The sequence below is a fragment of the Plectrocnemia conspersa genome, unplaced genomic scaffold (assembly GCF_051122295.1).
Source record: "Plectrocnemia conspersa isolate PC_06_02 unplaced genomic scaffold, ASM5112229v1 ptg000004l, whole genome shotgun sequence".
In the NCBI taxonomy this organism is placed as follows: Eukaryota; Metazoa; Arthropoda; class Insecta; order Trichoptera; family Polycentropodidae; genus Plectrocnemia; species Plectrocnemia conspersa.
In genome coordinates this window covers 5,506,693-5,523,893 of record NW_028277168.1, presented here as the reverse complement: position 1 = coordinate 5,523,893, position 17,201 = coordinate 5,506,693, and the positions used below count along the sequence as shown (strand labels likewise).

Sequence of the window (17,201 nt, the reverse complement as noted above, 5' to 3'; positions counted from 1 at the left end):
TTATATTTACAATCACTCAGATCTTTACAGCGAGTATTTTTAGGAATAATTAGTCATAACCTTACTGAAAATTGATATCTTTTCTAATATACAGTATAACATTTTCTATGTCTGAAATTAGAATCGCATCTTAATTAGTGATTCATGTGAAAAATTAGGCATGACATAACCAAATTCATAGATATTTCAAACATTTAAAGAACATCTTGTCCTTTACACGGAATGATCAAAAAGTGGGAAGTTGATTTTAAACAGAAGTGAAAACATTTAAGACGATTATCAACATCATCTGCCACAGAAGAAAACGTGGTCACGGAAGATCGGCGAGTCTATAGACTGTGGTCATCTCCTATGAACTGGATCAAAAAATTCCGCAAGGTGAGTTTCGTTATGCAGTTTACCCTGATATTTTCATGGAAAGATTTATTACTACCAATAAAACATGGGTTCGCTATTATTATCCTGAATCAAAGCAACAGGAAAAACAGTGAAAGAAAAGAGGTTCACCACCTCCTAAAAAAAGTCACTCCAAAATACTACTCTTAACATCTTACATCATGTGTTACGCCAGGAAGTTCTCAATCTACCCTCATAGCTGAGTAGTTTTATGTTTGACAAGTTTCACAATGATGAAAATAGCAAATATGGTTAATATTAAATAAAATTTACTAGATCAAAACAGAATTTTTGTTATTTTTTAATCTATCAAATTATATTATAAAAAAAGATTTTAATTGGTATATCAAATTTAATATAATAAAAAAATATATAAACGTTGCACATAAAACATTGAATGAGATTTGATTAACATAACTAGCCTAAAAGAAAAACAGCAAGATTAGTACAATTAAAGTAATTTTAATTTATATTTTGCAAATACAATAATTTTATAAAAAAATCTATATGTATAAACGTCTAAGGAAAACCGTCGTCATCTTCCTCGGCCATTTCTTTAGCTAACTCTAAGTCTTGCTGCTCCCTTTCCCTTCTCTCTTCGGCGCTCTCCAGCTCCTTACCGTACGCCTTGGGCGGATATCTCATAGCTTTCACGCTCTGTTTGTGCAAATCCAAGCAGAAAGATATTCTCTGATGGAAAGCCAACTGAGGCTCTCTGGTGCAATAGATGTCCGAGCTCTCCTTGCTGCTCATGTTACCCGTGGCTGGATCTAGAGTCGCCTCGATGACTCCGTCCTTGATAGCCTTGGCGACGAAGAACTCGGCGTCTTCCGCCGAATCCAAACCGAGCTTCTTGGCAATGTCTTGAGACGAAATATGGGAATACGACAAACCTATGGACCTAATCGCAGTCTTTATTACGTTATGGCGCAACCTGAATATGAGCATGAAAGTGTGATCCGCCCTGAATTGCTTTTCGAAATTTTCCAACACTTCTCCGAAGCGATGCAGATTACCCATGCGGACGGCTTGAGTCAACTGGAAGTACGGAGCGAGTGCCTTTCTCATGGCAGCTTGCCTGAAGATCTTTCTATCGGGTATATCGCCCAACAAGAGCTCCACCAGTATGGCTAACTTTTGCACGGTCTGACGGAATCCGACGGCGGCGGTTTGAGGAGCCTTCCTCATCGCTTGCACTAAGTGCTTGTGAGCCTCGCTGTATTCGAGCCTGGCCGCTTTGATGCGTCCAAGATAATATAGGAAACGAGCCCATTCGTTGTTGCTGGCCGTCTCCGGGTAGACAGATTTGCTCACGAGTTTATCGGCTTGATCGTATAGAGAGTAGTGCAAGTAGTTTCTCAGAAGACAGTTGATGAGTACGGCTTGGCCTTCGGAGTCGTTGCGCAGAGTGGCGGTGCGAAGGCGAGCGTATAGGAAGGCTCTGATTCCGGCCAAGTCGTCGGTCAGTTCGGCGACTCTGGAGCGGTAGAAGTAGCACTTGGCGGCGACTAGATCGAGCGTCCTGCGATTCTGCGAAGTCACCTTGACCATGAGCTTTTCGGAACAAGCCGTGGCTTCTTCCAGCTTGCCGGAGTCGATCAACTTGAGCAGGACTAGGAGGTGAACGTAGGCGTCCACTTCGGGGGCGGGCGTCTTGGGAGCGCCGCGCGCTTTGGGGGCGTCCGGCTCGGCCGGTCCCAGCGGTATTTCGTCGACGAAAAATATCAGGCTGTCTCTCTCGGCGCCCGCTGGATACAGCTGAGTCACGACGCCCCTGAGCAGGCCCGCGGTCAGCTTGCGCCTGGTGCTGGGCAGCGAGCGGAGCACCCTGAGAACGAAGCGAGGCTCCTTGGCGGCCACGGCTTTGTCGATCTGCCTGGCGTGCTCCCTGATCTCCTGCAGGCCAGTCACGCCCGCGTCCTTCTTCGCGTCGCCGGCTTCCGTCTCGCTCGCCGGGCTATCGGCGCTCTTCATTTCTACGTCGGCCGAGGCCGCCGGGGCCGTCGGGGCCGTCGACTCGGAGTTGCTCATCTTCGACTCGACTAGCAGTGACGGCTTTCAAAATCGCCGAATAACTCACCGTAGACAATCCGACCATAGACAGCGTCGACGCGCTGTCACATTATTTTTTTATTTTTAATAATTATAACGCTAATAATAGACATAACAGTTGAAACATTCAGTTTATAACTAAACGATATGTATTTTTTATTTTAAATTATTATTTTTATTTTTAGATAAAATACAGTGGGGTAATATCAAACATAGACGGTTTTCTTTTTATTAAATGTATCGCACTTAAATAAAAGTTGTGGGATATTAAAAAAGTAATTTAATAATATTTATATTTATTAAATTTGCAATTTTGCTGATAAGTAATATTTTTAATCCAAATAGTTTTAATCGAGCGTAAAACGAGGCTATGTTATTTGTCCTTGTTTATGTACACACACAGGGCCAGCCTTAGGTTACTTCGCGCCCCAGGCAAAAAAATAATTTGCGCCCCCCCTCTCTCAATAATACTTTAACAACTCATTACATAAGCGCAAAAATATAATTAAAATTTAAGTCATTTAATATTATATTTGACACCATAATATTTTTTGCCATTATGGGTATTTAAGAATTTGTAGTTTTATTTTCGTTGCGATTTTTTACGCACAGTAGTGTATACAAAAAATTAATATCAGATTATATTCTTTAACAATATTGTTTGATAATTTTAAGTGAATATTGGGCCTTTATTTGGTTTCACGGCTTCCCACAAGATCTAGCGCCCCAGGCGATCGCCTGTACTGCCTGCCCCTCGTGCCGGCCCTGTACACACACAAACGCATTTTCTACTCAGACTCGACGACATCGAGCACGCGTGGCTTTTTAAACTTTTTTTGTTGATATTTTTAATTTATTAAAAATATCAAAAAATCAAGTAGTTGCAAATCTTCTGTAAAAACAGATTGAAAAGCCAACGTTAAAAAAATGTAAAAGACACAAGTTCTTCGTTTCTTCGTTCGATAACGCAATATTTCAAACTCTCCAGCAACTGTCTTGAAATATTATCTTCACCTATACGTAAAGAATAAAAATAATCGTAACCAAATATGCATTATTTTTACCCGACACTCAGCAGCTAGTTTAATTAGCACAAAACAAGGTGATCATATTTTGATAATAACAAAGGAGAAAACTAAAAAAAGGCAACCTCGGACATTCTTGTTCAAGAAGAATAATGTTCAAAAATGAGGGTGTGGTCACTTTATATTAATGCATTTCAAATATCGCTTTGTTGTTTTTTTGTAATAATTTTATTTATGTTTTACTTTATGAAAAAATTGTAAGCAGTAAAGTGTTAAAAAGTTTGAGATAATTGAGATAGTTATGATAGGCGGCTTTCATAAACGATGTCATTAATTTAGGGGGTATTGTCAGTGGAATTGTGATAGTGTGAAATAAACAGGAGGAGTAAAACTTTACAAAAAATCTGTGACAGTCAGACTTATAATAAATAAATATAATGTTTGCTTTTTTCATAAGAATCGTTTTTAATAAAAAAAAATGTATATCGAATTTTTTTAGGCTTTTGTGCGATTAATTTACACTTTAAACATATTTTTGTTAAAAGTATATAGTTTGATGTTTTTATTGAAATATATAGGAGCAAACGCCTAGTTTAAATTTGACTTTGATTGAAAAAATAACATTTTGTTGGTATGAATTTATAAACTCCACAGCACAATATAGTGGTAGCTAGGTAGTATAACGTTTCATAGTAAATTGATTTGAATGCAATATGCAATAAATGAAACGCAGGCGGCGTTCGGTATTACCCCGCAGCGGGCGCTCGCGTTCGGAATCGCGCGTCTCGTTTCGACCGTCCGGTGTCCCGGTCGTCGCATAGGAGTCTCTCGCGCCGCGGCTCCCGCTCGCTTACGTAACGCGCGTCGACGGAAGAACATGGGCCCCGCGCTCCTCGGCCGCAAAACTATAGTCGCCTTCGCCGCCGCAACCGCCGCCGCCGTCACTCGCGAAGCCCACTCGCGCTCGTGAGTCCGCGGGAGGAGCAGCGTCCCTAAGGCCCCCGCGTCTCGATGTGTCCCGGAAATGGTCTGCGAGGAGGACGTCCTGTCGTGGTTTAAAGAGTTGGAAAGCTACAAACGCGTCGACGTGCTGTGCGGCCTGCTCAACATGTGCTTGCCGTTCGAGCTGAGGTTCATATTTCGCCTTATCTCCTCCTCTTCCTCTTCCTCTTCTTTTCGGCCATGACACCCGAACAACACAAACATCACCAACTCTGCCACAAGTACTCACTACTTCCTACTCCCCTCCCCGCGATTGATTAAGCGACACAACTTTTTTTATAGTGTTAATAATATGTAGTCGATTTTCATAAAATATAATATATAGTTAAAAATATCGGCAGGCCCCTTCGTCTATTTACAATTCATCTACAGCTAAAAAAGCACATTCAGTTTCCACACTTGTTGGAAGAAGTATCATAAGATATTCTTAATTCTACACACTTGTAAAAATTAACTATTGAAAAATATATTTTATACTATAAATTACATAATACTTTTTATCAAATAGATAATGTGACATTGAAAAAAATTTAAAAATAACAGTTAATTTAAACGATATTTTTTATGTTTTTTTACCATACCAATATAAAAAATGCAAAACATTTACATCCCAGCTGTGTTTTACAACTCATGAACCAAGGAGATAAAAATTTATATCCTAAACAAATTTTAATATTGCCTCAGAAATTAAAAATATAGCAAATCACTGCAGCTTACCGGTTTGAAAATATTACGAATCTGACATTTAAAAAGAATATTGCCGTTAGAGAGATTACTAAGGCTAGCAACTAAATCTTGACGTCATGTCGATCTAAAACAACTTATCGAAAATGATTTGAAAGATCTTGCAAATAAAGATTTATTAGACCTTAAAACTCAATTAGTAGAATTTCCAAAACATCTTATTAAATAAATAAATAGTTATAAAATTAACTTAGGAATGCAAAAAATTAAATAAAACAACTCAGATAACGGAAGATTATTTACTACCATGAAATCTACATTTATATAGGTACATTTTTATGAATCAACGTGACTCATAAAAATGTGATATCGAAACCTTAAATTATCATAATAGCTAAAAACGAAAATAAAAGGCAATTAAGAGGCATATTTTTGCGTGATAAAGCTTTGTGTGAAATACGTTGAATTATGTATTTTAAACAAAGAGGTTGCTAAAAAATAGATCTAATAATAATCTAAAATATATGAAAATCGACATTTGGGACTATAACTCAGCGGATGTAGGTTTTTGGCTGCTACAACGTTTCGGGTTTGTCAGCAGAACCCCACAAAAAAATCCAACAAAGGTAAATCGCATGATTTTAGCGGCCAGTTGACGTCATCAAAACGTAAAATAATGTGACCTGAAAACTTTTCGCGTAAAACATCCAATGTGTGCCAAGTTGTGCTGTCTTGTTGGACTCGCGTGCCTTCTACGACAATATGGTCGATAAGGTCGATTTCGTTCCAAAAATAATCGATTATCATGCGCTCACCGTTAACTGTTACAGTCAAACCTTTTACGTTTTCAAAAAAGTAAGACCAAATGACGCCGCCTGACTACAATGCACACCAAAAATTCCATTTTTGGGCATATAATGATCTCATGAATCACATGAGGATTTTCCGCATCCCGTATACGGATATTTTGCTTAATAACTTACCCAGAGATGTGGAAATGTGCCTCATCAGAGAAGAATATTTTCTTTGAAAAATCAGCATCAAATTCCTGCTGCTCAAACACCAAATTTGCGTAAATTCTTCGCTTACCATGGTCTGGGCTTCAGCGTTTGTGTTATCTGAATTTTATACAGGCATAGGTGCAAGTCCAAATGCAAAATGATCCAAAGGGAGTCAAAAGAAAAGCCCAAAAGCTGATAAAACCGACGAATCAAAAATTCTGGTTCTTCAGCCACACTTTCACTTACAGCAGCAATATTCTCGGCTTAAAGGGGGCCACGATGATGCCTTACCCTATCTCCAACTCTTCCAATCTCTTTTCACTACATTGTAAATTGTTCGCTCAGCAGGAAGATGAAATTGACCATAATCTTTCCGTAAATTTCGATGCACAGTTTGTTCAAAATTTTTATTTCTGCAGAATAATAATAATAACAATTTTAACACATTGAGCGTTGGTTAAGCGATCCATTCGGTAAATGTGTTGTTGCAAACTAACATTTGACACTTTGAACACTTTTGCCTATATTATATTTTTGATATATCTAATTATAGCATTGTATATTATTCAACCATATGTCTATAAAAAATGTACAAAGATATAGATTCATATAATTAATTTACTATGATTACAATAGTTTTTTTTCCACAGATTCGCGGGCACCTATGTCGAGGAATTGGGCAAGCGTGATTTTCAAGAGTTGCGTGGAGCAGAGCTCCGTGCCAACAATCCGGATGAATTAGGCGGGGAGATAGGGGGAGTGGGCGGAGACCCTCGAGCTCCCCGCCGCATGGCCCTCTATGTCTCCCTATTGCGCTCGTGCAACGCAGCGTGTGCCAGAACTCTGCATAAAGTACTTCTAGGTTTAGAGAGAGCCGGTCTACTAAGGGCTGAGCCTTTAGATGAGCTCCTCTTGCTGTATACGATGGCACTGCACCATCCGGCCTTTACGTTCGATCAACGGTCTCATTTCGGCGATATTTTGGAAAGGCTCAAAGTTGAGGATCGCCGATCGAGGCAACAACAGCCCCCGCCGCCTCCACCTCAAACACCAGACGAATGGACCGCTAGAAACTATCACAATCCTAAGGTGGACCGGCGCCCGTGTCCAACCTGTGTCCAACCACCGCCTACGCCTACATATAGGCCTCCACCAGTCACGTTTATGTATGTTAAGCCGGGACACATGCAGGTATTCCTTTGTTTTTTGTAATAGATTACAATGCAAGTTCTATGGCGTCAGTTTAAGACGTTTTCATGAGAAGAAGACAACTTGCATTGTTATAACAAATTAGTATATAATTAAGTAATATATCTTGTAACACTATCGAACATTTAAGGGACAGCCGGTCGGTTCAGATCAAGTTAACGATGTCAACAATGTCCCAGTGCCTGTCAACGCTCCACCGCCTGGCGAACCACTCATGACTGTTATACACGAAGGAGCGCCTCCACCGCCTTTCGTTCAGCCTTACAGCATGCTCGAATACGGGCCGGGCCAAGGCCACTGGGCTGAAGGTGGACTCGTCATGCCGGAATTGTTGCCACCTGAGGTATTAGTCTTATCAATTAAAATTTAAAAAAATAGAGTTGTGAAGTAATCCAGCTATATCCAGGAAATTAGTTTTTCATCTTTACCTGTACATCAGCGGCGGTATGTGAATTATGACTAGAAAGATTATTCCATTTTCAAGAAAATAATATATACACTGCTATTGCTTTACACTCTATCTGATTTTTGAAAAGCTAACTTCTATTACTATATTGTTAACAAGCTGGGTTATCTTTCAAATCTCTCGTGCTACAATAACTCAATTTAATTATTTTTGTCAAAATCATATCTATGAATGTGCTCTTTACCGTTTTAGATGTATAATTTTCCTACGCAAATGTCTCCGATGATTTCACAGCACGCATCGCCATGCGACAGCCGACCGGTATCGCCCAACATACAAGTTCCGCCGCCGCCGATGACACCCGGCGGCCGAGTTGCCGGGCGCCAAATCCAGGAGGCGCCCCCGCCGATGCAGCAACTGTCGAACGAACATCACCAGCAGCAGCAGCATCAGTTGGTGATGAACTTTAACAATATAAATTTAAACGAAGTGAGTTTTCCGCCCTCTGAGGTCCCGCCCGAAAGCGTCGCCGCGTATCAAGCGAATTTCTCTTTGACGTTTTCCAGATGAGGCTCATGGAGGACGAAAAGTTGCACGATCTGGGCGTGTGTCCGGACGCCGTCGCGCAGCTGCGTTCCATCGGGAAGATGAACGGAATGCAGAGACCGACGCACGGCGGCAAAGGAGCTCCTCAGACGTATTGCTTCCAGGCGAGACAGCGATCGTCGGGGAGCGACTCCGGCAGCAGCACCGGGAGTCGCTCCCCGCCCGAGACGCCGGCGTTGGCCGCCCCGGCGCCTCTAGGACCAGGCCGACCGAGACAGCCTTCGTCGCCTCTGTATCTTCAGCAGCCGGCGTCGTACGTGCAGCCGCACTATCAGCAGCGCTCCGTGTTTCCCGCGGCGTTTGCTTCTTACAGACCTAATTATACGCCGTTCACGGCAAACGGCGAGCCGCCCGTTTACGGGGCCCACTATGCCGCGCCGTATGTTACGGTGCCGTTGTACGCCCAACCGAAACCTTCGTGTTGGAACTGCGGTACGACGGGTCACTCCGGCAACGAGTGCAAAGAGCCTTCAATAGAAGAAGTTACCCGAGCGGGCGGTTATCAGTTAGATTATAGTACAGCGCCCCCGGATATCAACGACAAATAATGCTCGTTTAATATTGTGTAGCGTTAGAGGTTTTATGAAATTCACAGTCCTTTTAATGGTTTTTGCGATAGATCGATACCGGTTTAACTTTTTGACAGTGAAATATATATGTGTGATATACATATATTTTGAGGATAATATTTGCTGAACGTTTCTATGTCTCTAAGACTCGACGATCAGGGTGTTTAGTGGAAATATAAATGTCTACGTTACGTGTGTGGCATTTATCCTTAGCGACTAATATATTTGTTAAAAAGTTGTCTTATTTAAAAGAGCACACGGATGCATAATCATTTCTCGTTTTAATTTTTTCTATTACATGTGTATGTATATTTTATTTTATTCTATAGACTAGTTAACAAATAATGCTGAATATTTTCTTATGCATGAAATATCATCGCGGCTACTAACTATTACTAAATTTTTACTATTCCAATTTTTATAGTGATCGTAAAGTTAATAATTCCATGCCGTAAAGTCACATCACTGTAACCATGAAAATTGTAAAAATATATTTAAGCAATAGACGTGTGTTCGCAAAAGCTGCCTTCGTGCCTACGTTCTACTTGCATGCTCTGTTCAGAGATGAAAATTACTTGACTCAATGAACTGTTAAATTGTTGAATTTTTGGCATCGAGCTTCTTTGAAACTTCACACTCATAGTCAATGTAAATAATAATTTATACAATTCATTAAATGTTACTTGTGAATTGATTGTATATATATATATTTATATATGTATATACAGGAATATATACTGGTTAACTCGTCAGAATTGATATATTTGTAAATTATGTTTTAAATGAGTGTTTGATATGGTATTTTACTTTGGTATAATTTTAAACAAACAAAAAAATTAACGCTACTTAAGACGTGTTTTTTTGTGTTTTTCATCAGTAGTTTTAAGACATGATCCCTTTGAAAATTTACAAAAAATATTTAGTGTAAAGACAATTTTTTATATGGTTATACATAGTTTAGAGTCATCAAATGCGGAGTTTAGGTGTTTTGTGATGTATGTAGTTCAAATAACTACCATTGTTTTATTATATTTTATGCGTTATTTTAATGTGGTAAGAATTTTTCACCGTAGACTCGATACAATTTATATTCTAAACTAGCATTGCAATCAAGTACAATATTTATTTATATATATATATCGTAGGGAAAATTGTTCCTATTGTTGATGAATTAATTTCAAATGAAGATGCTCAAAATATATTAATTTTGAATACAGTTATACATTAATAATATAAAAGGTCCAAATGATGCCGTACTTATAATTATAATTTATATTTATCCATTAAAATAAGACTAAACATATTTACAATATAACTATATATATATATATGTGGCGCATGCGGTGAGATAATTTCCCTCTCAATCGCTTGCGCGTTATGTGATGAGAGTGAGTGAGAGATAAGAGCACGCCCTTATTTCTCATTCACTCTCGTTACTTAACATGCGAGCGATCGAGAGGGAAAGTATTTTACCTCCCACCCCTGATATATGTGTATATATATTAATTTGTGTGTGTGTATCAGCTTTATATATATACATTTTTAAATAATTGTTCAGTATCGTTTTAATTAAATGTGTATGTAGTTAATTTGATCACTTAATTTTTTTAACATTTAAGTGCTGCATATTCTAACAATATTCATTGATATGCTTGTATTGTTAACGATAATTATAAAAGCAATATTTCACGGAATTTGTCACTCAAAGGGTTATAACAGTTCATAGCTGAAGCTATATGCACTGATTTATTTTATCACAATTTTTTTTAATTGCTTTAAACTTAAGAAACCTAGAGCAATATGAAAATGTAATAAAAGAAAAAAAATAAGTAAAAGGGTTTCTGTCAATTAATTTAATGTATTTAATTATATGTTGGGAATTTTTGTAGAAAGAATTGTTTCGATTTTGTCCAGAGGTCTTGTTGATATTTGCAAAATTTTATCACTATTGGCTAGATTATGTGACCGCAAAGTTTTTGTTGGTCGGACATTCCATTTTAGTTTATTCAAATTTCTGCCAATGTTTAACAACCTATAAGCACAATTTTGATTGGATTTGAAATAAAATTAAAATCAAGTGTTCTCTGTACTGAATCGCCGTATTTATTTATCGTCAGTATGTATTAAACGACATCTGTAACGTTATACATTGTTATTTTCCTTGTTCAATGTTTACACATTGAGTGTTTCTTTATAGCAAATAAATATACAAATTTGTTTATTTTTATTTATTTAAATTAGGGAAATGGAAATAAAATGTTAACGTAATATTGTTAAGGTAAATTAAAAAACAATTGTTGAAAGATTGCGTTGTCTGTTTCAGATTAGATTTATGTTATTGAAAACAACATAAAAGAAGAAAAGCAAAGGTTGAGAAATCACAATGCGTTTATTATATATATTTATATGGATAATCCTCTTTGTAAGATTTCTTATAGTAATATGTGTACTACTTTTTTTCTTTTTTTACATGCACGTCTTACTAATGTATAATTTTATAAGATTGGAATCTATCAAATATGTGATTTTCTCAGGAACGATTCAGCGATTTTTTTATGTTGGCATACTATGTATTGTATTGAATGATTTCTTTTTGAATATTGTGAATGGTATTTTTTTAAGAATGATTTATAATTATATTTTTTTCATGTTGTTCATTGTTATTGATGCTGTAAAATCTACTGCTAATTTTCGTGACTGTGTAGTCATTCATGTATTTTATGAAATATGCAATACAAAATGGCATTAATAATCTCTAAATGTTAACGATCACATTCTAATTCTAACTTTATATATACAATATAATTTTTATAAATACTAATAAAGTTTACAGATAATTTTAATACATCTACATTATTTTTATCAACAGTTAAATACATAGTTTACACCCATTCAATCCTAAAAAAAACACATATGATGGTTGTGAATTTGGCATTATAATGAATGCCATTTTTTATGGTGAATCAGTTATATTAGTGAACTAATTGCGTTTGCATAAATGTTACGCTTTTAGTTTTGGCTTTGGTTAATCTTAAATAAAAATACGTATATAATAGACTAATATAAATTTTTTACTCTGTGTCGTGTTAGGTGAAAAGTTTCATATCGCATTTTTCATATAAAAATTTACACCCAGCAATAACATAGTAATTAAAAATCTGATGTCCTTTTTAAGCATGCCGATTTTACATTTGTACTTTTTAATATAAAGACTAAATTACTCAAATATATATTTAAAAACCAACGACTGATATCACTGAATCATTTGATATGTGAGCGCGTAATATGTAAATTCGTAAACTGTCAAAAATGTTAAATCTGATGATAAATTGATATTTTTGTAATGTTTTCAATCTATTCAATGGATTTAAAATTTTGCATAGTGCAATTCTTTGTAAAACATTTTTTTCAATATGATTTTAACTTCAGCATTTACATTTTTTTGTTAACATTTTACTGCGACTGAATTTATGATTATTATTATTAACAACCGCTTGCCGCATAAGTTATAATTTTTAACGTTTTATATTTGAAAATATTTGTTTTTGTATTTAATTTTTTTTTTATTATTTAAATATTTGACATTGCTGAATTAGTCGGACAATATGATTATATTCTTATTAATCTTAATTTACGATATCGTTATATGAAAAAATGTAAAAAAAAATCATTTATATTGTAGAATGAATATGAAATCATAAGGTCTTCTATGCTACTGTTCTATACATTTGTAAATATATATATTTTAACGAACGAATCGTTTTCATTTTTCGATGGCCCTGATCAAACGTTTCTATGGTAATTCAGTCATAGTTACGCAAATAACAGTGAGAAAATGGACGAAGAACGAAAGTGTGATATTTTACAATTGGCTGAATTACTCAAGCCACCAGAAGAACTGTTAATTCCCTCTGAACATTTGCCTAAAGCAGGTCAGTTTGTGTATGACAAGAACATGTTGACTGAAAATTTAGTTCAATTATTTATTAAATCTTATATATAGCGTCGATCTTAAAGCAATACTGTCACAACTGTAAATGGTCAATATTTTTATGTTAAAAAGAATTGCAAGTTAAAGCTTATGAAAATCACTTAATGGTTTTTGAGAGAGAGAGACAGTATTCTTCTAGGTTCTAGATTAAATTATTTGCTGGTCGTGAAATGAAATTCTAAAATAATCGGCTGCCACCAAGAAAATGTGTTGTAATTGTTTAAAACAAATATTAAACACTGTACCAAACATAACATACTCCCCACCATGATAAATACACGTGCGCTGCACAAAATCTTAGCATGCAACCATAATTCAATCTTAATTGTTAAATAACCTTATTAATATGTAAATATACATTCTGTGGTTATATCTTTTACATATATAAAATCTCATTGTGTCAAAATTTTCCGTATGTATTTAATGTTTTAATTTCCCAATATTTTTCAATTACTTATTTACAATTCAATATATGTTGTAAGCCATATTAATACTTAAATAGCATGTGGCTCTTTCATATCTAAACGATATTTTTTATATCTCTCTATAGCCAAAGTTTAATTTCAATGCCGATTCTTGAAGTTCAACATTAACATATTTTTATGAGTTACTCATGTATATTATAAATCGATTCTAATTTATTTAAATCAATAGGATATGATCTTAAGAATCAAAACATCACTGAAGCGTTGAAGAAAAATATCTCCACACCTAAATCCATTGAAGAATTTGAGTCTCAAGAGCTCAAAAATGATGAACTATGCTTCGATAACCGGATACACCCGTCCTACAACATCATATATCGTCAAGCAGTCACTACCGAAGACATATTCTTACAAATGGGTCCCAAAACTCCGCTATCATCAAGTTGTGAAGATATGATCCTAACAATAAAACTGCCTGGTGAAACTTTTTCAGCCATGGATCTTAACTTATCAACAAAGAATGTGAAACTTGCTGGTTTTATTTATAAACTAGATCTCGACTTGCCTCATTCAATCAATGCTGATAAGTCGAAAGCTAAATGGAACTCGGATGAAGAAGTACTGACTTTGACTCTCCGTATCATAAGAGAGCTTGATTATATGAATTTTTGATTTGATTTTGCTAAATAAATGTTGATCAAAGATTGTCTTTTTAATGTAGTATTTGTTTTTCATTTCTTATTCTATATGATGGCAGGAGAGCCTCCATAGCTCAGGGGTTAGAGCACTGGTCTTGTAAACCAGGGGTCGAGAGTTCAAATCTCTCTGGGGGCATCCAAAAACATAAATAATGTTGCTTTTTTATCACATCTTTTTATCAATACATTAATATGTTAGACGTGTCATTTTTGTATAGAAAATTGTTCAAGCGATCTGTCAAATCGATATTAGAGCCACCTAGCGGCAAAACTAACAACTAATACGTAAAGAAAATAAAAAATGTGTATGTTAAAATATGATAATTATCGCTCTATTTACTTTTACTATGATTATTGATAATTTGTATTTAGGCTATAGATGAATAAATATAATAAAATTCGATTGCCGGTTTTGCTTAAGATTGTTATTATAACATTTGTGTTATGAAAAATTGTAAATAATTACAATCATAATGTCAGTTCTTATAACCAAAAATATCAAATTAAAAAAAAACAGTGAGGAATTAGTACTTGAAAATGAACAATTGTAAACAATAATAATAAAATTATCTGTTATGTTAATAAACGTTAAATGCAGTGGCGGATTCAGAAAATACTCATGGGGTGGGGGGGGGCAATAATATGTAATTTTAGATAAATATTTATAATTTATTTATTTATAGATTAATACGCTACTACAAATCAGTGGCGGTACTCTAGCGGAACAAATAATGAACCCCTTCCCCCACCTAATTATTTTCTGGGTAATTTTTTACTGTAAAAATATTAAAAACAACAAAAATTATGTAGTTTAAAATTATTTATGTTCTTGTTTGTGTCAGGTTGCCTCTAACTGTCTTTTCCGAAGAACGGGTTGAATTCTTGGATTTTGGACTTCGTAACTAGACCAGGTTTAACGTAGGTTTAAGCAGGTGCTAAACTCTCGAGTATTCAAAGCCGGAAGTAAATCAATAGCGAAGTCAAGTTATAACTTAAGGAAGTCGTAAGTACGCTATTTTCGCGTTTATATACTATTTTTGAGATAAGGGATGTTTTTTCACTCTTTCCTACTCTCGACCCTCGGACCAATGCGATAATTTGGGGTGGAAATAGACTGTGTTGTTGTCTGTTACTTGTCTTATATGAATGTTCTTTTGCGTAACAGTGATAATTTAAATAGTTTGCATTGCTGTCACTGGTCATTTGTAATTTAGGTACCTGTTAGCCACATCCCACCGACTTGTCGTCCTTTTTTATTTGTGTAGACACCACAAGTCTCTTTTTAAGGTGCATTTGCAAGTGACACAAATTTCCGATCGTCACGTGCGCTTGTACAACATCGGCGTAGCGAATAAATTTATTACGCTTTTAACACGTAATTGCGACAAATTTAATTAAGATTCAATCACCATTGTTCACGAATATATATATTTTCATAAATTGTTTTTATTAAGCTGTAGAGGAATTTTTGGCCGCGTAGCGCAATTTATAGTTATATTTTGCTCTATGAAAACTTTGAGATTCAACTAGTCACACAGAGAAATGTTTTTTTTACTTATAAAAGAAAATTTAATACATTGATTGTAGTCGTTTTTCAGATTACCTTACATATTAATATGCTCAATTTATGTACATATATAGGAAAAATGAAGATAACATTTCACCTTCATTCATTTATTTGTATTTAAAGCTAGCTAGTTGTTGCTATTTACATGGTAGAAGTCTTCAAGGTGATTTGACCAGTTTGTTTTTATTTGTGTGCAAAATATTGGTTCGATGGCAAATATTTAATACAGGAATGATACAGCATTAGAATCTCTATTGCTTTTATTATTATTATCATTTATCTAAGCAGATCACATATTATTATTTATTTTTATTTTTATTTGTTTGTGTTATGTTGCTTGGAATATAATTATAATGAAAGTAGTGCATTTTCTATCGTATTTTTTTATTATAAAATTTTGCTTAAAATTGAGCCATTGAATGGAATGGAAAAGTGTAAACAATATTTTTTTGTTTGAGGAAGTTCGCACGAATAGGTTATAAATCATATTAAAATCATTAGGTGTTATCTCCACCTCAAAATCAGTCCCTTTAGTGAAAGCTGATTTCGAGTCCTGCGTTTTGAGACTGACCGATAGATACAAAAGTTAATACAAACAATGCTTATACTATGTGGAACCATTAGTGTTTTTTTTTTCTGTACAAGCTTATGAAGAAAATGGTTTAAAGAGTTTTGTGGTAATTGATAATGGCTCTTGATATTAATTGATAGCTTTAAAAAATCTGTGTGGCTATTGTGCAATTCTGGGTGTTCTGCTGATTTTTAATGTTCTGAAAAACCGAACAATTGCCATTTGATAATTTTTAATGCCTTTTTTGAACCCCCACAACCATCGCAAATAAACGATATTAAAAATGTATATTAATATCCTACATAATTCCGCGTTCAAATACGCATTAATCACCGTGGTCAATATTTCTATAACCTTGTGTCACGTCATCATATCATTTGAACGTGCTGTTTGTAAATCTCGGCATTGTCAATGACTATGACAATTTGTCATGTTTAAGATAAATACTTTTGTTCCCGTTCATTACCAGATAATATACACATTTGTAGATTGGAATCTTGTAAAAATACACTCGCGCCCATATGAGCTAATTGGTCGAAATAAACATATTCACAATTCGTCAAAGCTGCAAAGAACTTGGACTAAGCATCCCCCGTTTGATAAATCAGTTTTTCAAAAACTCTACTTCGCGTTTTATTCTTTACCTGTTGTATATGTATTTATTGGTATACATACATTTATTGCCCAATAAAACAAATAAAACACAAAAATATCATTACATTTTTTTTATTTATATGTATACATGTATGCATATGAATAATAGTAAAATCACTTCTAATCTTACTTCCGCTCCCACTTTTAACTCGATTGTGAGCGAAATTTCCAGCGCGAAGGGTGAAACACACCAGAAAGATATTTATGATATTTTTTATACAGACCTATTAATATAAAATAATCAGTGCTTAAGATGTATGAATAAGTAAGTTTTACTTTCAATCTATTTTCGAGCGCCATACTTACCCATAAATAATTAATTAAGATGCTCTCGTCTTCATTTCG

At 35.3% G+C, this 17,201-nt stretch overlaps 3 protein-coding genes and 1 non-coding gene across 4 annotated transcripts; 3 read left to right on the top strand and 1 right to left on the bottom strand.

Moving 5' to 3' along the window:
- Nucleotides 1–838: 838 nt before the first annotated feature.
- On the bottom strand, nt 839–2,474 carry Rpn3 (regulatory particle non-ATPase 3). The gene has a single exon (XM_088184586.1). It carries the CDS (start codon nt 2,425–2,427, stop codon nt 916–918), a length of 1,512 nt encoding a protein of 503 aa, XP_088040712.1. The 5' UTR covers nt 2,428–2,474; the 3' UTR covers nt 839–915.
- Nucleotides 2,475–4,253: 1,779 nt separating this feature from the next.
- Nucleotides 4,254–9,439, top strand: LOC148235722 (uncharacterized). Its single transcript, XM_088184648.1, has 5 exons — nt 4,254–4,604; nt 6,811–7,351; nt 7,500–7,712; nt 8,028–8,264; nt 8,342–9,439. Exons 1-5 carry the CDS (start codon nt 4,498–4,500, stop codon nt 8,927–8,929), a joined length of 1,686 nt encoding a protein of 561 aa, XP_088040774.1. The 5' UTR covers nt 4,254–4,497; the 3' UTR covers nt 8,930–9,439.
- Nucleotides 9,440–12,785: 3,346 nt separating this feature from the next.
- On the top strand, nt 12,786–14,038 carry Dnaaf6 (Dynein axonemal assembly factor 6). The gene is made up of 2 exons (XM_088184815.1): nt 12,786–12,882; nt 13,572–14,038. The coding sequence occupies exons 1-2, from the start codon at nt 12,786–12,788 to the stop codon at nt 14,036–14,038; spliced, it is 564 nt and encodes a 187-aa protein (XP_088040941.1).
- Nucleotides 14,039–14,127: 89 nt separating this feature from the next.
- On the top strand, nt 14,128–14,200 carry TRNAT-UGU (transfer RNA threonine (anticodon UGU)). The gene has a single exon. It is a non-coding gene; the product is annotated as a tRNA-Thr (tRNA).
- The last annotated feature ends 3,001 nt before the right edge of the window (nt 14,201–17,201 follow it).